General features: G+C 42.3%; 1 protein-coding gene across 1 annotated transcript in view; it reads left to right on the forward strand.

Moving 5' to 3' along the window:
- Window positions 1–21163, forward strand: part of IQSEC3 (IQ motif and Sec7 domain ArfGEF 3) — a 156584-nt gene that overhangs the window by 42448 nt on the left and 92973 nt on the right. Inside the window, 1 exon segment of the mRNA XM_021001719.1 lies at window positions 9644–9727. Coding sequence (XP_020857378.1) covers window positions 9644–9727 — 84 coding nt within the window.

Below are 21163 nucleotides of genomic sequence, written 5' to 3' on the forward strand. Positions count from 1 at the left end.
ACTTACTTTTTATCATGTCTACCCTGCACTGTACCCTCTGATATCCTTTATAAATTCATAGAACTTTGGTGAGGGTTTTATTTTGGAGAGGCAGAAGGGGAGGTAGAGTGAGGAATAATTGTGTATGGTGAAAAGACTATGGGGCTAGGAGTCAGGGGCCTTGGGGTGGGATCTTGGTTCTCCCATTTAGTGAAAAGAGCACTGCATTGGGTACATAGTCAGAAGACCTAGGATTGAACCGCACTTCTGTACAACCTCTCTAAGCTTTTGCTTCTTTATATATGAGTTGTAGGTTTGGGGCTAAATGATCTCTAAGGCTCTTTTCTGATCTGAAATGTTGTGACCCTGTGAACCAACTGTGTGACCTTGGGCAAGTCATTCCATCATCATATGTCTCACTTCCCTCATCTGTAAAATATAACGTCAGGCAAGATGAATTCTGAGGTTCTTTTCTTCTCTGACATTCCATGATTCCTAACAGCTGAATACTGCCCTATAATCATTTTTCATTCACTGGGTTAGGTAGAGTTTAGGATTCCTCAGAAGCAAAAATCTGTTCTGTAATTCTCTGATTCCTTTCTTCTTCTTCTTCTTCTTCTTCTTCTTCTTCTTCTTCTTCTTCTTCTTCTTCTTCTTCTTCTTCTTCTTCTTCTTCTTCTTCTTCTTCTTCTTCTTCTTTTTTTCCTTTTTTCTTCTGTCTGGAGCAGCCTTACCAGGATTTGGGTGAATGGGGCTCAGTAGAAGCTAAATATTAGAAGTCCAGCTTCTGCTTTAACATGGCTTGTCCCAAGACAAGAAGAGTGATTGAACCTTGTTCTAGATGGGGACTCCAAGATGATCTGTACTTTCCTAAAAGGGGTAGGAGCCCCAAAAAATTGCCACATAGCCAAGCATTATGGAGATTTGCTTCATCTGTTTGGTGAAGCTCTTCTGGTTTCCACTGCTATTCTCAACCTCACTTCCCATTTTAATGAAATGGGAAACAGTAGTGTTAGCCATATAGCTTTTGTCGTGCCATCACAAGGTAAGCTGAGAATAGAAAGAATCTGGATACAAACCTCTTGGGGAGAGGATGGAGGAAAATAATAGTAGCTCATATTTAGACGGCTTCAATAAAGGACTTGTTTCCTAACAGTCCTATAAAGTAGATAGTCCATTTACAGATGAAGAAACAGAGGCTCACAGAAATGATTTACTTAAGGCCATACGCAGTCAATATCACAAGTGAGGAGCAGGACTAGGTTTTCTGATTCCTATTAGGCAGCCAGGGGTGCAGTAGATAGGGCCTGGAGTCAGGAAGACCTGAGTTCAAATCTGACCTTACATACTTCCTAGCTGTGTGACCCTGGGCAAGTCACTTAACCTCTTTTGCTTCCATTTCCTCTCTGTAACATGGGGGCAATAACAGTTCCTGCTCCCCAGGGCCAGTGTGAGTATCAAATGAGATAATCATTGTAACATACTTAGTATGGGGCCTGACACATTAGTAAGTATTATATAAAGTTAACTAGTATTATTATTACTGCCTGACAAGGACATTACTACTGGGTGTAATTTGTGAGCACTTGAGGGAAAAAAACCCACCATAACTTGAGCTATAGGGCTAAGGAAATCCTTTCGGATGCCTAAAGTAACTTATTCATTGGCTGATTATAGAGCTCTTCCTTCATTTCTGTCATTTAAATTGGCTATCATTGGAATGGCTGACCTGGCAGAATAGCTTTTATCTACTTGTTCAGAATCCACAAACCAGAAATTTTATTCTAAAATCCTGAGTAATGTAAGATGGAAGGCTAGTCAACCTGGTAGCACCTTGTGAGCATCCAGTATGAGTGGAGTCCCGAATAAGCCTTATCAGGGAGATTTGGAAAAGGGCTTCCTCCTACCACACCAGGGCTCAGGGAGCTTAAGTAGTTGGTGCTAATTATAACAGTCTGCTTCATGCTGGCATGAGCTCCCTGTCAATGGAAGTGTTCAAGGAGACAGTGGATGGCTATATGCCACTTGGGTGGAGATGGGGGTTCTGTTGGCAGCCTCTTTGGTTGCTCCCACCTCATAATAGCAGAGAATCTGAGCTTCGGAAAGGAGTCCATTTTAGTCCAGCCCACTCTGTAGTCCAGCTCTATAGCATACCCACCAAGTGGTCCTCCAGTTTTCACTTGAAGACCATCAATAAAGCTGCATCAACTAACTTCCAAAGAGGTCCATTTCACTTTTGGAGGGCCTTAAGAGTTAGTTTTTTTCTTGCATCAAAACAAAAATTCTCCTCAGTCACTCTACCCCTACCTGTTGCTAGTTCTGACTTCTACAGTTAAATAGAACAAGCCATTCCACCCCGTATCACCACAAGCACTTGAAAATAGCTATCATCTCTGCTCCTCCTTCCCAAGCCTTTTCTTTTCTAGGTTTCCCAGCCTTACTTCCCTCAGCTAATCTTCATATGGTGGGATCTTGAGGCCTTTCACCATCCCAGTCTCCCTCTTCTATATATGCATCAGCTTATCAATACTTTCTAAACTGTATCACCCAGAACTGAATACAATACTCCAAATATGATCCGATCAGGGAAGAGTATGATGGACTCTCCCTAGCTGTAGGTACTAAGACTGCATAATATTGTTAAATATAATAAACCATGAAATTATTTTTGGCTGCCATATCATACAGATGACTCATATTAAGCTTGTAGTCCACTAAGACCCCCAGATATTTTCCAGACAAACTACTATCTAGCAAAACGTTTCCCACCTGATACAAGCAAAGTTAATTTTTTGAGCCTGAATGTAAGGTTTCATAATGATCCCTTTGAAATCTCATGTTGTTAGATTCAGCCCAATAGTCTAGCCTATCTAAATCTTTTGATGATTGTGACTCTGACATCTAAAATGGTTAGCCATCTCTCTCAACTCTGTGTCATCTACAAATTTTTAAAGCATACCATCAGTGGCTTTATTCCAATTCACTGATTAAAAAATTTTAAGCAACGAAGGACCAATAACAGACCCCTAAGACCTTCCACTGAAGACCTCTTTCTGTCTTACATGGAGCCATAAATGACAACTCTTTGGGTCTTGCCAGTCAACCTGTCCCCAGTTGACCATATGGTTACATTGTCTAACCCATACCTCTCCATTTTTTCCTATAAGAATAGGTAGTGTGAGACATTTTATCTCTGTCAAAAACTTTGCTAACATCTAGGCTAACTAAGTAGACAACATTCCCTGCCTCTACCACTCTAGCAATCCCATAAAAAAAGGAAATGATGATAGTTTGGCATTATCTGTTCTTGATAAAGCTATGTTTGATGATCACTGTTTCCCTTTCTAGATATTTGCTAATTATCCCTTAATAATAGGTTTTAGAATTTTACCAGAAAAAAAAGAATTTTGCCAGGAATCTAAGTCATGATCATTGACCTATAGTTTTCTGATTCCGTTCTTTCTCTTTTCTTTGAAAACTAGATCAAGATTTGCCGTTTTGCAGCTCTTTGGCATCTCTATAATTCTTTATAATCTTTCAAAATTTTCTGACAATACCTCAGGAGTCATAGGAGTTAGATCTTTCTGTATCATAGGATGCAGCTTTTCTGGGTCTAGAAACTTGACCTTATCCCACATAGTTAGATATTCTCTTGCTATTCCCTTTATACAAGCTTGCATATAGGCTCCATATTGGCCACTTCAGTTCTGTTCTCTCCAATTCAAAATTCATTTTACTTGGCAGCGAAATAAGCAAAATAAGAATAGAGCAGCTTTGCCTTCCAACTTGAAGATTCAAGATTGCCTCTCTTGGAGGACATACTTGAGGCTGGTAATTTTATCCTGAATTGGTAATGGCCAGTCTGCTTCTCTTCCTGGGAAGTGGCATTTAATGAGCTTATTGACTCTGAAGCTGTACTTCCAGGGAGATGGAAGAGCACAGAAAAGGGGACTGTGCTGCTTGAGAAGCCCATAGGAAATGCAGGGCCCAGTGGAAAGCTAAGGAATCATTAAGAAGTGGACAGACTTTTGGGCTCAGAGCACATTCAAAAGCATAGTTGACCTTAGCAATAGGTAGATTAAGCTGTCATTGGCTTCTACCTGGTGGTATAACCTCTTTCTATGAGATATGACTTCCAGGGATGACAAGGTCTTATATTCTCCACCCATACACCATACCATAAATTCTACAAGTATGACTCCAATCCTTTAGCTTTAGATAAAAAAGTTTTTTGTCCATTTCTCAAAATACAACTATCCCTTGGGAAAGTAATATATAAGGCAAGAGTTCTTAAGGTGTTTTTTTTTATGTCATTGCCCCTTTGGCTGTCTAGCAAAGCCTATGGAATCCTTCTCGGAATAATGTTTTAAAATAAAATAAAATACATAGGGTTACAAAGTAAACAGATTATATTGACAAAAAGATATAATTTTTTTCCATCTAAGTTTACAAATTTCCTGAAACTATCCTGGAACCCTCAAGTTCATAGACTCCAGGTTAACAGCCCTTGCTCTCAGTTACTTATTCATTTGTATGAATGCATTTTATCACAATCTAGAATCAGGAGATTTTAGAACTGGAAGGCACTTCAGAGATCATCTAGTCATTTTTTAGAAAGGGAAACTCAGTTCTAGATAGGACAAAAGACTTATTTGAAGTAACACCTGTAATAAATAACTGGTAAAACCATGACTAAAAACCTTGACTTATTACCCATCAGTTAACTGTTTTTCACTACATGTCATTTCCTCCATATCAAAATTCCCTCACTAAGGGAGCAGATGACTCGAATGTCCCCTACATCACAGTTTTGCCTGGGGTATCTCCTACCCTACCTACTCCTACCATGTCCTACCAAAGGACATGGCTCAGAATGTGTATCTGGTAAGGTAATCAGAAAGAAAGAGATGGAAGGAGCAGAAGAGTTAATTCGGCATAAAAAAAAACCAAGCATAACCTAGGAATTATTTCATCTATAATGAAAATAATTGAGAATTCAGAGGCAGGGAGGTGGTGCATTAGTCAGGCATAGCAGTAGGCTAAAGAATGTTGTTTGTTCTTTGCTCTCAAAGAGGACCATAACATCAGGAAGGCGACGCTATGACTTGCAAGTGAATTGGATTTAAGTGAGGGAGGGCTGTGCAAAGTACCAGCCTCACTTTCTCCTCTGGGTCTAGTGGCAAGATATAGATCAGGATGACTGAAGACGGCCCTGGATGAGCCAGTCCTACCATGGATGCAGAGGGTAGGTCCCATCCTTGCAGAAAGTACAACCTGCATCTTTGCAGGGATTGGAGGAATGGTTCTTGGAAGTAGGGTGCTATGATGGCAGAGCCCTGGGCATGGTAATTCAGGGCTAAATAAAGGAATGAGATTGCATTGAAGTTGGGTGGGACATTGTTGAAATCCTTCTCCACCCTCAGTCAGTCATTCAAACTTCTATTAAATACTTACTATGTGTAAGGAGAAGGAAATGACAAACCACTCCAGTATCTTTGCCTAGAAAACTCCAAATGGGGTCATTGAAGAGTCAGACATGACTGAACAACATGTAGAAGGCACATATAATATGACATGCTAATGGAAGAAGCATACAAATACCTATGATATAGGGGGATTAAGATTAGTGCAAAGAAGAGGTCCAGGCAAAGCGATAAGGGGAATTTGAGGAAGGCTTTATGGAAGAGGTAGCACCTGAGTTAAGCCTTTGAAGAAGGGAAAAACTTAAACCAAAAAACAATGAGAGGGGTATCCATTCCACATATGAGAATCACTTAGAGGAATGAGAGACAGAGAGAAAGACAGCCAGCCAGCCAGAGACACAGAGAGACAGAGAAAGGCAAAGACAGACACACATACAAAGAGAAAGAGAGAGACAGAGACAGAGAGAAAGAGAAGGACAGAGAGGGAGAGACAGAGACAGAGAGAGAAAGAGAAAGAAAGACATAGAGAGATAGAGACAGAGACACACAGAGACAAAGAAATAGACAGAGACAGACAGACCGACACATACACACACACACACACACATACACACACAGAGAGAGAGAGAGAGAGAGAGAGAGAGAGAGAGAGAGAGAGAGAGAGAGAGAGAGAGAGAGAGAGCAGAAAGAGAATGGAGTCTGGAGAACAAGCCAATTTGACTGGCATATAAAGTACTTGAGAGGCGGTAGTGAGATAGAGTTGCTGAGACAGGTTAAAGCCAGATTATGGAGAGGATTGAATGCTACTTTATTAGTTAGGAAATGAGAAAGCATTTAAGGTTTTCCAATGGGGGCGAGGAAGGGAGAAGGAAGAGAATAAGCATTTCGATAGCACCTACAATGTACCAGGCACTGTGATAAGCACTTATCCACATTTTGCAGTTGAAGAACTAAGATCACACAGCTTTTAAGTATCTGAGGCTGAATTTGTCCTCCAGATTCCAGGCCCTTTGCTTTTATCCACTGTGTCATCTAGCTGCCTAGCTAGAATGGAGGAGGGACATGATCACGGTGGTATATTAGGAAGATTATTTCAGCACACAGTGTGAAAGGAGAAAGGACAAGTGAGGGCTGGAACAAGAGAGGTTGTAGTGGGAATTGAGAGGAAGGATTGGATGTGAGCAGTGTTTTGGAGGGGGAATGGACCAGATGTGGCAATTGATTGAATTTGTCATGGGAGGGAGAAGGAAGAATCAAAAATGATTCTGAGATTGCAAGTCTGATGGAATGGGAGACTAATGCTGCCACCAATAGAAATAAACCTATGGGTGTTGGGGAAAAGATGATGAGTTCAGTTTTAGACTGCTGAGTTTGAGGTGCTGCTGTGACATTTGGGGGGAGATTTCCAGTAGGCACTTGACGATGGGGGACTTTAGCTCTAAAGAGCATTTGGAGGTGGAGATGTAAATTTGGAAGTCATCTGCACAGAGGCAATCATTGAAGCCACAGGAGTGGAAAAGATCACCAAAGGAGAAACTGTCGAACAAATCTGGTGCAGAGTCCTCACAGGCTTAACTCCCTCACCAACACTACAAATCCTAGCATGCGCCGTTCAGACTCCCTGAGCCAGAGAACGATTGGGAGGGACCCTTAGAACTCGGTGCCTGTTTAAGGAAGGAGTTGGAAAACTGCAGTTCTGTGTTATGGCCCCTGGAAAAGGCTAAATTGGTGCCTCACTCTGAAAAGCAGAGAAGTAGTAACTGCTGTAACGGGAAAGTGTTTCCTGGGAATAGAGTGTAGGATTTGGAATGAGTGGTAAGGGCATGGGATTTTGTCAGAGTGGGTGTTCCTCTTTCTGGAACTCTGAGGACCATGGGTGGTGGATAAGTTTCTGCTGGTTTGATTACAAGTTGCTTATGGCATTTGTAAGAAATGCAGAGCCTGTTTTTCCTTTGCCCAGTTGTAAATGGAGGTGCATTGCTACCTAGCCTCCTAGGCTCTGTGGGAACAGATCTGTTCCTTCTAGTAGCAGTTTTTCAAATTCAGCTACTTGTGTTTACCCTGCATCTTTCTCTTCCTTTTGCTGGCCTCTGAAACCTCCCTCCTTCTTCTCCTTCTCCCCAGGCAGTGACAAAGCAGATGAGGAATTCACAAAGCGCCCTGAGCACTTATGGTTATTGTGGTGGAGTCAGGAAACATTAGTTCTAGTTTCTGCTCTGAAAGGGGCCTTGGACAAGACATTTCCCCTTGGGCCTTGTTTTCTCATCTTAAAATAGGGGTATTATACAAAGACAGAGGTTCCCAAATTTATTTGGCCTACTGACCCTTTCAAAAAAAATTACTCAGTGCCTCCTTGGAAATCTACTTTCTTTAACCCTTTAAAGTTTTTTTTTTTTAATTTGCATCATTTAAAAATATGTAATTTTTTAAAAAAAGATGCATCTTAAATTTAATAATTTATTGTAAATTTGTGGGGGTTTTTCCTTCATTGAAATTTTGATGACACGATATTGAGTCATGTAACTGTATAGTATCATATTTTAAACAAGACATTACATGAGCATATTCCCGCCAATGCATGCTGGACTTCCCAACAACATGCAACATGATTGCCTAACCAACACTTCCTGGTTAAGAACTGTCAGAGGACTTCACCACTGATCAATCATACACATTTTGTGTGTTTATTTGGAAAACAATTTATCACTATCACTTTAACTCTGTCATACAACAGATGAAACATGTATGAATGGTTTTTCAAAATTTTCTTCTCTACTCTTCTTTCTTCATGCTTCCACCACCCACTTATTTTTATTCAACCCATACCCAATTACACCTGAGGCTATTACCACCTTCCCCCTGGATCATCCAGTGCCCCCCGCCCACTTTGGGAATCTATGGATTAGAAGAATTCTCAGATTCCTCCCAGAAAGGCAGGAGGCCTGGACTTTGAATAAAGAGATCTGGGTTTGAATCCAAGCTCCAGCTCTTGCTAGTTGAATGACCCTGGATAAATCATTTAACCTGCATGATCCTTTTTCTTCATCTGTAAAATAGGAATAACAATAAATGTATCTTAGTATTGTTGTGAGGAAAACACTTTGGAAATCTAAAAGCATTATATGACTGAGTTATTATGATGGTTTCTGATAGCATTTTTGAGTTTCTCCCTTTGATCAGTGAAAAAAGAAAATGATATAACCCAGGGCTGGGGGAGGGACCATTTTTCTGGGAAAGAGCTTGCAAGGTTCTAGAGCAAGAAAGGATAGCTGTTTTCTAATCTCAGCTTTGCCACTAACTTGGCCAAGTCACTTACTCAGATCTCCTTACTCCCAACTAAGCATGATGTTTAATTTACTACCTTTCTTCATACAGAGAATTCATTCTACTTCTGACCATCATGTCATATCTCACCATTATTCATATCTTGAGTTTTCAACTTTCAAGGCAGAATTACATGCAGAAATGCATGTGTATATATGATTATGTATATATGTGATTATGGTGCAGCTAGGTAGTGCAGTGGATAGAGTGGCAGACCTGGAGTCAGGAAGACTTCCTGAGTTCAGATCTGGCCTCAAACACTTACTAGATGTGTGACCTGGGCAAGTCACTTAACCCTGCTTGCCTCAGTTCCTCCTCTGCAAAATGAACTGGAGAAGGAAAAGGCAAACCACTTCAGTGTCTTTGCCAACAAAACTCCAAATGGGGTCAAAAAGAGTCAGACACTACTGAAATGACAGAATAATTAGGAATACTTTTAATTTCTGGAGCATTACAGACACTGCATTAGAGAAAGAGTGTCTGGGTGATAATGATATTTCACATTTTGTGATCAACTTAAGGCTTACAAAGTACTTTCTTTACAACCTACCTGTGAAGTAGCTGATACAAGCATTCCTATTCTTATTTTACAAATGAGGGAACTGAGTTACAGAGGTGTTAATGACTTTTCTAGGGTTTCATAGTTAGGAAGTAGCAGAAGCAGGTTTGAATCCAAGCCTATTGAGTCCAAGATCAGTGCTCTTTCCATTGTATGCATGTTATTTTATGTTCTGTAGGAAAGAACGAATGGATGGAAAGGCTGAGGTCAGCAGGGATGCTCAGTTTTCCCTCTGTCCTAGACCAGTGACAGCAATTGTGTGCAAAATATGCCTGTGTATAATGATTGTGCTGGTGGGATTTGTGGGGTCATCCAGTGCTAGCCAAAGCTCTGACTGGTCCTTGTCTCCTGTCTCCAGGAATGAAACTGTGCTGCACCAATTCTGCTGTCCAGCTGCTGATGCCGAACAGAAGCCTGCATCTTCAGACCTGGCCTCCCAAAGGTGGGAATTTGGATGTCTGTCTCTTTCTTTTACCATTTTTGGGTATTCCTTTGGGCCTTCCCTGTCTTCTTTCCTATGTGATCAAACCTTTCATTTCATACTCACATTCCTTTCTTCTAGTCAACTTTCATCAAATTTCTTATTTTTCCCTCTTTTCTTTGTTTTGTTTTCAAGCCACTTCACCTCTGTCTGCCTTAGTTTCCTCAAATGGGGATATTAACAACACCTACCTCCTGGGGTTGTTGTGATGATCAAATAAGATAAACTCTTAGCCTAGTGCCTAATACATGCTTGTTCCTTTCCCCTATTCCTAGACCCTTTGGGGAGTAGAGCACCTTACCCCTCTTCATTCTAAAAATGCCTTCTAGAATGCAATAATTTCTCAAATGTGAATTGAACTAAAACTAATAAAGTTTATTTTAAAGAATTTTATACCTATTCAGAGAATCGTAAATATCCTGGAGGGGTCTGAAAAACCAAGTGTAGGGAATTATGTAGATAGACCTTTGCTCTCTGAGAGATGAATGCATAAGGTCTAATCTGGGCTTTCTTCCTTTTTTTTTTAAGGCAATTGGGGTTAAGTGACTTGCCCAGGGTCACACAGCTAGTAAGTATCAAGTGTTTGGTCTGAGGCCGAATTTGAACTCAGGTCTTCCTGACTTCAGGGCCAGTACTCTATCCACTGTGCCACCTAGCTGCCCCCTGGGCTTTCTTCCTTAAGGAAGAATGTATACTTATGTTCCATGTATACCCCTGTTCTGAGAGGTCCTGACATCTTCCCCTTAGCTCCCCTCAATATGAGCACATATGTCTCTCATCACTCTATTCTGAGCCTTCTTCCTCTATTTTTCCTTTCCCTGGAGAAAGACCAGAAGGCTGGTAAGGAACAACATTCCAGGCTCTCATCCTAGAGCACCTTTGGCGTTTCTTTCTTGATTCTTAGGATTTAGAACTTGAAGGGAGCATCCAGTTCAAAGCCCCTATTTTATGGATGAGGTGTTGAGACCCAGAGAATAAAGTGATTTGCTCAAGATCACACAGTTAACAAGTAGAAGAATTCAGGTTTGAACTCATAACCTCGGATTCAGAATTTTGTGCTCTTACCCTTCCTGTACTTTGCTTTTTCCATATCTCTCCATCTCCTGCATTATGTAACATTCTAACAGCCCTCCAGTCTCATGCTGTCTCCCTACCCCATCCCTGAAAGCCTCTTCCTGCTCCTCTCTAGCCTAGACATGGTGGGGAAGGGATGGTCCAGGCCGCTGGTACTTTTGGCAAGATGTGGGAATGTGATTGACTTCAAACTGCAGAGGAGATAGGTAACTGATTTGGGTTGGGGAGGCTATGGAATGAGGCTTTTTCTTGGAGGTGGGGTTTTTTCATGAAGTCTGGGACCCCCAACGTATTAGGGGATTTTGTCCCATGATTTGGGATGTGTTTGTGGGAAATCTACCATCTTGGTTCCCATGAAGACTGCCATTTGCCTTTTACCTTGAGGGGATATCAGCTAGGTTTGGGGCCTCTTGAGAGGGAAGTGTTTTTCTTTGTTTTGATGTTGGTTTTGTCAGGGGCTTGAAAGCCCTCCCTTTCTATCCCCTCCCCCTAACCTAATGAGGGGTGTTATGATTTGTTCCCAGGTTGGTCCAGCGCTCTGGCTCTCTATCCATTTCTGTTTCCAGGCTTCTCCTAGATCCTGTTGTCCTGTCTGTCTGTTTGTCTGGCTTGTGGCTTTCCACTGTGTCTGTCTGTCTATCTGTGTTGTCAGGCCCTCTAATTCTCTGGGAGGAGGCTTCTTTGTTGTTTTGTCTTGCAGCCTTATAGAATCTGTATTAGTCTGTTTGCTTCTTGACTTCTCAAGGGGGATTCTACTTTAGTATAATGATATCGTCTTCCATAAGACTTGCATCCTCCTCTGCCCCTTAATTCCCAAGCCCCTGGGATGAGGTATGGGATGCCCTTATTACTCCTTTTCAACCAAAGGAGGCAGTCCTTGGGGAAACTCCAAGGAACTACACACTATCAACCTCTCTCAACCCTCTCCTTCTCAATACATCGTGTTTGGCATAAGGGGAGGTGCTAGGCCTAGGGATTGAGAGGAATTGCTAACTCACATCAGATGGGTTGGACACAAAACTTTTAGTGGACCCTCAGATATAAGTCTCTTTGTAAATCCATTTGATTCCCTCCAGTTCAGCCAGGCTCCAAGCACAGTAAGGCCAGGAGGCTGTCTTTAGGATAAGCCACTTGGGTATCCTAGTGACTCAGAGAAGAGTCCAGAAAAAGTTAATCGGATCTCAACATGGTCTCCTGGATGGTTCTAGGTAGGATAAGGTAATTGGGTCTCAGCTTTTGACCAGTCAGATCCTCTCTTGCCTTGATCAGATTATAGAAAAAGAAAATGACATTTCTCCCCAGCTTATGTGCTAAGGAAGAAGAGAGGATGAAGGGCTTTGGGAGAATAGGAATAGATCCAAACAGGGGTCTGTCACCCCACTTCCTGTGCTTGGCTCTCTGTTTTAATGAGGGCAGCCTTCATGAATGCTGTGACTTTATCCTGTGTGGCTGGTTTTAGCCAATTGGACGGTCTAGGGGAAAGCTGTCAGAGCTGGTTTGTATTATCTCCTCCATCCCACCCTCCAAATGTGGGGCTAAGCAGAATATCTTTAATTAAGCTATCTGGGTGCTGCTAATGTAGCTTGTCACCCTAAGTTGATTACTTGGTCCTGGGATTAATCAAGTGTGTAAAGGAAGGAACAACTCATGCTACGGCCAGCCCTGGTGGCCCAGCTTCCAGTCTCCAGGGGGGCCCAGGAGAACCCCTTCCAGACCAGCTGATAGGAGGAGAAAAGCTTAATGCTTGTGAAGGAGAGTCTGGGAAAAGGAGGACAGAGAATGAAGAACTAGGAGGGAATAACATTGATTCTTTTCTGGTTGAGAATGAGAGGCAGAGAAAAAACTCAAGTTAAGCCAGTGGGAAGGGAAGGAAGTCGTATAGGGTGAGCATCAGGGGCCAGGGCAATGGGAAACAGTGTACAGGGCCAGGTCAGCATCCTCAGAGCATGTGGAGCCAACTCCTCCTGTGCCAAGCCACTAGGGAGAATTTCCAGGGTCTTGAACCAGGGCTGCTCTCTCTGCCCCTTGGAAAAGTTTAGAAAGGTAGGTCCTTGACCTTGGTAATTTAGTCATGGTAAGGCCTCATTGTGGGGTTGAGTGAGGTTGGGGCAGTGATAATGGGGCTGCAGTCTCTGTCTTATTATTTGGACATTATTTGCCTCCATGTGGGCTGAAGAGTATAGGCTGACCCAAGTCTGACTTGCCCCTCTCCATCTCCTTTTCCCCAGCTAATGGTAGGACTTTATTCTGGGGAGCTGAATAGGCCAGTAATTGCAGCCCTACTTTCCATCCCTCTGGCTCCCCTCCCCACTCCTCGCTCCCCATCTCTCCGTGACATGCCAAACAATGATCCAGGAGCTGGCCAGGCGCCTCTCAGCAGTGAACAGAATTGCAGTCCATTTGTCTCCGTGGGTGGCTACGGGGCCCCTCATGAGGGAGATTGGTTTCTATTAGAGTAATGAGAGGAGGCTGCTGCTGGGATGAAGTCAGAAGCAGCAGCTGCTTTTCTGGAAAGGGAGGCTCTGGGCCCCAGGGGGTCCCTCCAGCTTCCTGAAGGGGGCTTCAGAGCCAGGAAAGAAAGGTGCTGTCTTAACAGAAGTGCCCTGGGGAATTTGGAGCAAGGTTTGGGAGGCTTCTGCAGTACTCAAACCTCAGAGTCAGGCAAAAATATTCTAGAGCGAGATCAAATGCCTGCAGCCCCATGGGCCATGAATCCCCCCTTGACCTTCATTCTTGGGAATACTTCCTTCCCAGCAATCCCCCACATCCATTTCCTAGAAGATAGAAAAATGTTCACTGAGGGGCCTCAAGAGAAATTTTTGCAACTGTTTAAAATTTTCCCAACTTTAGCCAATCTTTCTATTCTCCTCAAGCCTAGCAAAATGTTTAAGTTTCAATCATTTAAATTTTTTAAAAAATTATTATTTAGGGCCCTGTGCTAGCAAGGTGCTATGCCAGGTGTTGGAGATCCAAAGATAATGAATAGTCCCTTACCCTGAAGGAACTCCCATTCTGTTGGAGAAACAACATGGAAACAGATGAGTAAATACAAGATGGTTTGAAAAGGGAACCAGGGAGCTCAACAAAAAGGTATGGGTGAAATTTGGGATTATAAGAGGCACGAGTGTTGAGGGAGTGTATGCTAGGCATTGGGGGTCGCTAGAGCAAAGGTCTGGAGATGGAAGATAAAATCTAGAGTTCAGGGAACTGTAATGGGGCAGTTTGCCTGGAACAAAGAGTATCTAAAGGGATGAGGACTAGATCTGCCATTTTGTTCATATGGGGAATCCCTAGGTGAGGAATCTCTTTAGTGATAATGGTCCACATTTCTTCTGCATCTTCAAGTCTTAGAGAGTGGTCTACAGCACTGAGAAGTGACAAAGCCAGTTTGTATCAGGGTTAGAACTTGAACCCAGGTCTTCCTGGTTTTTGAAGATGCCTCAAAATGTACAAGTAACTTGAAACAAGTCTAAAAAGGTTGGATGGCACCATAGTGTGAAGGCTTTAAATGCCAAGCTGAGGAGTTTATATTCTCTCTTAGAGTCAATAGGGAGCCATTGATGGTTAGTTTGCGATTACTTCATTAGGGGTTCAGAGCTACTTCATCTTTAGCCATCACCGTATTGACCAGACCTTTGTCCTACTATGGAGGAGGTAGGACAGAGGAGATAGGGGTGAGCGTGTTTGGTAGAGACTGATTACCAATGAAGGTAGCTGGGCTAGGACTCCTGGGTAATTATTTTAGTTGGGGGAGGGGTGACCAGGAATGAGCAACTGGCCAAGTTGGACAGAGCAAACATCTCCCCTCTTTCTGCTTGTTCCTGAGTGGGGTTGCTGATATCAGGACTGAGGTATGATCAATACAGCCTGGCCAGTGTTTACTCAGCGATTATGGAGCAATTAAATTCTCAATCAATACAATTTAAACTTCAATCAGTGGAGTTCTCCAGGCCTCCTGTGCCTTCTCCGTTAGTCACAGCCCTGGCTTAGCAGCTGCTGGGAGCCTCTAGCTTGGAGCTGGGTGTGTGACACGCTTCTTTTTCTTCTCACCCTGCTGTTCAGTGCTCAGCAGAGAGGGGACCTTCTCTTAAGCAAGTTGGATGAATGCCCAAGATGCTACTAGGCAAATTATAGGGGCTCAGGTCAATGCAGCTCAAGTTTCCTTATAGGCCACAGATGCTTGTTTCAATCCACCCCACTCCACTTTTTGGCCTCCCTCACCATTGTCCCCAGGAGAATCCTCAAACCAGAAGGGGTGAGGTTAAAGGGGAAATATTCCTATTCCCATCAGGGCAAAGTTCCCTGGGACTCCATATCTTGAAATCCAGGACAAACAGCCATTAAACAAATAGGGAACAATAATAGCAGATGACTTTTTCCGAGCTCTTTGAGGTTTGTAAAACGCTATATGTGTTCATTTGAGCTTCACAACAAATCTGAAATGAGTGGTACCAGTCTCTTCACTTTACAGATGAGGAAAATAGGGCTGCATATGTTATTTGCCTCAGGTCACGTTACAGAGAGTATCTAAAGTAATATTCAAGTGTACTTGACTCTAAGGGCTAGTGCTCTATACAGACCTAGACCACACTACACCCTCTTAACCTAGTTTGGAAATACATATATAAATGTATGTATGTACGTATGTATGTATACCTACACGTATAGATCTCTTCTTAGAACTTGTTTCTTTTATCTCAAAGTCTTTTTGCCACAAGCAAACAATTCCACTAGAGTTTCTGGCCATTTTGTGAGTGAGAGAAGACTTTTACCTCAATTCTTGGGGCTTCTCTCCCTTTACCAATCCTCACTTAAAAGTTTCCTCAACTTCACCCCATGAGCAGTAATGGAGGTCCCTTTAGCTTTTAACAAAGCTGTTACACTGTTTACAATTTCAACTGTATGTATGCAATACTTCAAACCAAAGAGTTTGCTGGTACTTTAATGAAAAAAAAAACCAAGGCAGTTTTGAAGACTTTGACATTATCTAATTTAAATTATTTTAGGAGGCAAAGAAGACAAGAAAGACATGTTATTTTACAGTTTGTAATGGTTATCTACAAAATTCTGGTTAACACTTCCAGGGAATAATGTATGGTGTATCACTGAACTCTAAGTGAATATTGGTCCTTAGTGATGGAAGAAATTTGGAGGTGACAGACATTGGGTAACAAGGTCAATGGAAGGAGAATGCATGTTTGGATTTGTTGAGACATGAATTCCTCCTCATTTCACCCTTGGCATTTGTCTGAAAGTAGAAGCATACAGGGCATCAGCAAATGTATTTTATTTGACAAGGTTTTGGGTTTTTTTTTTGTTTATTTGCTGGGAGGTATGTAGGGAAAAAATATTGCATGCAGATAGACCAGTAACAATAACAACAAAAAAAGAGGTTTTAACTCATTTCATTGCGACTAGAAAATATGACTTTACATGTCAGTAAGAGGGATTTAGACACAAGAAAATCTGTCTTTCAGGATTGAGAAGCAGATGCCTCCTTTTGTAGTGATTTAAAAAAAATAAGATTGACAGGTGGGAGCATAGTTCATCCTTGAGGTGGGGGGAACAGACTAAATTTCCTTAACAGTCCTGTGTTTCTATGAGTTTTGCATATGTTTGCTTATTTCTCACATCTGTTCTCTTGTTTCTCGTGTCTTTCTGAATGATCTCAGTTGGAAGAGGAAGGAATGATGGCTGTATTTGGGGGCAATTGTGCCAACAGGGAATTGGGGGTATGTGAGGTAATGAGAGGCGATGTCATTAGAACATTAGAACGGATTTGGGTGATTCGAGCCTGTGGGAATGGAACAGACTGGAGAATGGCAGCAATATCCAAGGGAGGGAGAACCAGGTAGGCCATACTTCTTCCTCTCTAATCTGTGTTCTTAGGCAACTTCTGTTTTGTGGGACATGGCCACTTTCTGTATATACAACAGTCTGGGTTCCCTGTAGGTTCTAAAAGCACAAAAATACATGGTTGCTTCTATAGACCCAAGTATTGGAATGAGGATTCTCTGGCAGAGTCTTACTCATTTGTTACTGTTGGATTCATGATGGGAAGGGAAGGGAATAAACACTTATTAGGCATCTGCTTTATGCCAGGCACCGTGCTAAACCCTTTACAAATATTATTTCATTCAATCTTTATAACAACCCTGGGAGATAGATGCCATTATGATCCTCATTTTACAGTTGAGGAAATTGAGGCTGACAAAGCTTAAGTGACTTGCCCAGGGTCATATAGTTAGTAAGGGACTGAAGTAGGATTTGAACTCAGGTCTGCCTGACCTAGCTAGTCTTGGAGAGGGGATTGGCAATGTGAATAAGAGCAAAGGGGCTACAGGCTAGCTACAATACTTTATTTATTTATTTGGCTAGGCAATGGGGTTAAATGACTTGCCCAGGGTCACACAGCTAGTAAGTGTTATGTGTCTGAGGCCGGATTTGAACTCAGGTCCTCCTGAATCCAGGGCCGGTGCTCTATCCACTGCACCACCTACCTGCCCCTAGCTATAAGACATTAGATGGAGAATGGAAATGATTGGTAGTGTCTCCAATCCTGGATATATTTTATAATCATGATTACCACCATCTTTATGCAAGAGTGCCTACTGGGTTCTGGTGTCCCATTTCTGGAGGTCTTCAAGTGTATCACTTGAAGTCATCACTTATCAAAAGTGCTATAGGGGACTCCTGTATAGATACAAGTTAATCAAGATGACATCTGAGGTCCCATCTAACTCTAAGATTCTATAATTCTGTACTGGATATTGTAGAGAGGAATATAGAGAGAATTTCTGTATCATAGACCAGCCCTGATACAGATGATGACATGGAGAACAGACAGATAGCAATGACAGAACCAGTAAGTCTGTTTCCATTGTATACCTGACAAGGTACTTTGGTGGAATGGGTGTTTGGTCTGCCAGCCTCTTCCTGCTTCTTCTGCTATTCAGTGGATTGGAAGACAGCAGGTAATCCAGCAAGGAGACGATGTCAAAGATGCTTAATTCAGTCAGTCTGCCCTAGATTGGGCATCTATTTCATGTGCTAGATGCAGTGGAAAGGTGATGAAGAGGAAACCATGTGACCTTAGACATGTCAATTAGCCTATGTGGGTCCTAGTTTCCTCATCTATGATTCGGAAATATTTTAATCTAATTGAAAAATACTGCCTAACTCACAGGGTTGTGACAAGTTAAAATGTTTTATGTAGGCAAAGTGCTACATAATAATAATAATTATTATTATCTATACACTGTTATTATTGAGTTATTATTATCATACTTGTAAAAATTATTCCACAGAAGAGAGTACAGCTCTCCTTTAATTTATTAGCGCTTTAGTAATAAAAATGTGTGGAGTACAGAACTGCTGATTGTCAGAGAACAGGAGTCAGTCAGTGCCCAAGATATTCTAACGACAGCCCTAACTAACAAGCTTCACAAGACATGCCCTGAATAGGAAGTACAAAACCTGCCTTTAAATTGACTCAAAAATAAATTCATTTGCAGGGAGTAGGGTGGCAGAGACCCTGAAATAGAAAGTTCTGTAGGGGGAAAGACTCTGGGATACTACCCCACTGGGGAGAAGTAGAGGTGTTGGGGTACTGCCCCTCCCACTCTTCCAGGTACAGCAATAAGATGTTGTCACAGGGGATGAAACGGGGAGCTAAGTTGGGAAAGATCTCTTGGGTGCTTCTGCTAGGAAGTTGGCAGGTGAAGAAATGCACCATCTGGTAGCTTCCTATTTTAACTAATATTCTTGCTAACTTGTTGCTAACTTCAGTTATTTCTATATTGCTGAAGGAGAATACATGCTTCCTTTAGTGACCTGGACAAAGCTCCAATTGCCCTATCCTGGTTATAACTTTGAATCTAAGGTGGAGGCTCACACAAATTTCCTGGGCTAATCACCTTCATTCCTATGTACCTCACAACTGGTCCTGGCCCCAATATGTGGCCACTCACATCTTATTTCATCCTTGGCTTTTCTTGTAACAACTTCCATTCCTTTTTCTCATTCACAGCTGGTTCCTTTCCTGTCCCTCCCTCCCACTAGATCCCAATCTTTGGGTCCTATGTTCAAGACTGACTCATTTTGATGTTTGATACTCTTCCCCTCCATAGGACATTTCCATTGGAGGAACTCATAACTTTATAATATCACATACACACAGCTCTATGCGGTCATATTTATGTAGAACTTGGTCACAAACTCTGTCTTGACGTGAAGAACCCCAGTAGACTATGGGAATTTTCTCACTCTTTTGCTTAGTAGCCCTGACCCAGGAAACCTGGGAAAATGCATGCATGGTACTACACAGCCCCAAACACTCTAAGACCTACTCCTTACTCACAAGCACGCAATTCACAATATTAAAAAGAAGAAAGAAAAGCAAAAACCCTTAAATAGGTAGAATGATACGGCAGACAGAACACTGACTCTTAGAGTCGAAGAATTTAGGTGCAAATGCCAGCTCTGACGCTATGATACAAATTGCTTAACCCCCAGAGCCTGTTTCTCCAAGTATAAAATGGTGGGGGAATGGGGATGGGAAGGTCACACTACCTTGTCTCTGAGGTCCCTTCCAGCTTTATTTCTTATAATTCTCTGATCTGTTAGTTCTCAACCAATAGTTCCCAAGTGTCAAAGAATCCTCAGAGTCACTTACAGAGCTGAATATGAAGGCTTCTCCCTGCAGGGGCCCTTCTTCCCTCCTGTCCTGGCATGAACTGCTGGTCAAATGGAATAGCTAGGACATTCTCCCTCTCCCTCTTTCTTTCCTTCTCCTTCTCCCAGGAGGAGATCAAAGAATTCTAGGCCCGGATGAATGTCAGTTTCTTTGGTGTGGATACTTCCGTGGGGCAGGTTTCAAGACTTTCATAACTTGTTAGTTTTATGAGTTATAGCTAAATATGCATCAGTTACTGGCCAACATTTTAGTGATTAGCTTTACTGTACAGTAGGTCACTGGGCTCCTAAGTTAGGCCTTTCCTGTTTGATTGGACCTATCAGAATATGTTTCCCATTATCATAGATATAAAGAATCAAAGGCCCAGAGTTACCTTCTTGCTGAATGAGACTTTGGAAGAGGATTTTGTACAGAAATAAAAGTCTTACTCTCCAGTTACTACCACTAGCAAAGAAAGGATTGAGTCTTTACAGGACACAGTTAAAAGGTCAATGCTGGAACGGATGTATCAATCAGCCTCCTTCCAATCCCACATGGGTTCAGGCCACTGGAGAATTTGACAGGAGGTCAAGATTTCAGTATGATCTTGTCCCCTCAACTGTTCCCAGAGAAAAGACACCAGGTTGGCCCTTCTATTTTATGCTTTACAAACATCTGGAGCAGAGCAGACTCCCCAGTGACAGAAGCTAAGAAAATGTTTGGCCAGACCCGAGACAGTTGTAGTGACTGTAGGGAGAAACAAAACAGCAAGGATTTAGAGCAGACTAGAATAAGTTAAGTATCAGGAAACCAAACCAGATCAAAGTGAAGTTGATGGGATTGGCCAGGTGTGAATCCCACCAGCCTCAGGGACTTTTTGGGATAGGATGACCTTTGCACTCTCCCCTATCCAGGGGCAGAAATTAGTGACTTAGTGATCATGAGCTGCTATAAGGTCTTTCTGTCTTATATCTTTTCTATGATATGTGAAATAAAGGTTTTCCTACATCTATGACTCATGCTGTATATTGAGTGCCTGTGAGGGAGTCTTCCTGATTGACCCAGATGGCTCTGGAGGAGAAAGTGAGACTGGTGACTTTCCACAGCCCTCCTTCACTCAAATCAAAGTCAATCTACAAGTCATGTCATCATCTCCCTGATGTCATGGTCCTCTTTGAGAACGAAGGACAAACTACATAACCTGGGAGTTGAGGACCCACATTTGGAGAATTTAGACACAAGCTTTGTTGAGTGTACTCTAAGGTTGGTGAGGATGTGAGAGGGAGCCAATGAAAGACTCCTAGGGAAGGGGTCATCCTCAAGTATAAACACAGTCTATGTGAACTAAGTTTGTAGTGGAGCTAATCCTTGGGTTTCCAGCAACAGAGAAAGCAAAACTAAAGGTTTTCAGCAATGCAGAAAGAGACTTTATAAAGTCAGTATTACTAGAGTTGAAAGCACCCTACACTCACTAAGGCCTTTGAGATAAGTTTAAGCACTGGGGGAGAAGGTGCCCAGACCTAGCCCTGGCCTAGACACCAACAAGGTCTCAGAATTCATTTGGGATCCCTGACATAGAAAACAGGAAAGCACCTAGTTTTTTAAACCTGATCTAGGGGTCACCTTGGCTCTAAGGAAGCACCAGCTTC

The sequence above is a fragment of the Phascolarctos cinereus genome, unplaced genomic scaffold (genome assembly GCF_003287225.1).
Source record: "Phascolarctos cinereus isolate Bilbo 61053 unplaced genomic scaffold, phaCin_HiC Scaffold_1;HRSCAF=81, whole genome shotgun sequence".
NCBI classification, from domain to species: Eukaryota; Metazoa; Chordata; class Mammalia; order Diprotodontia; family Phascolarctidae; genus Phascolarctos; species Phascolarctos cinereus.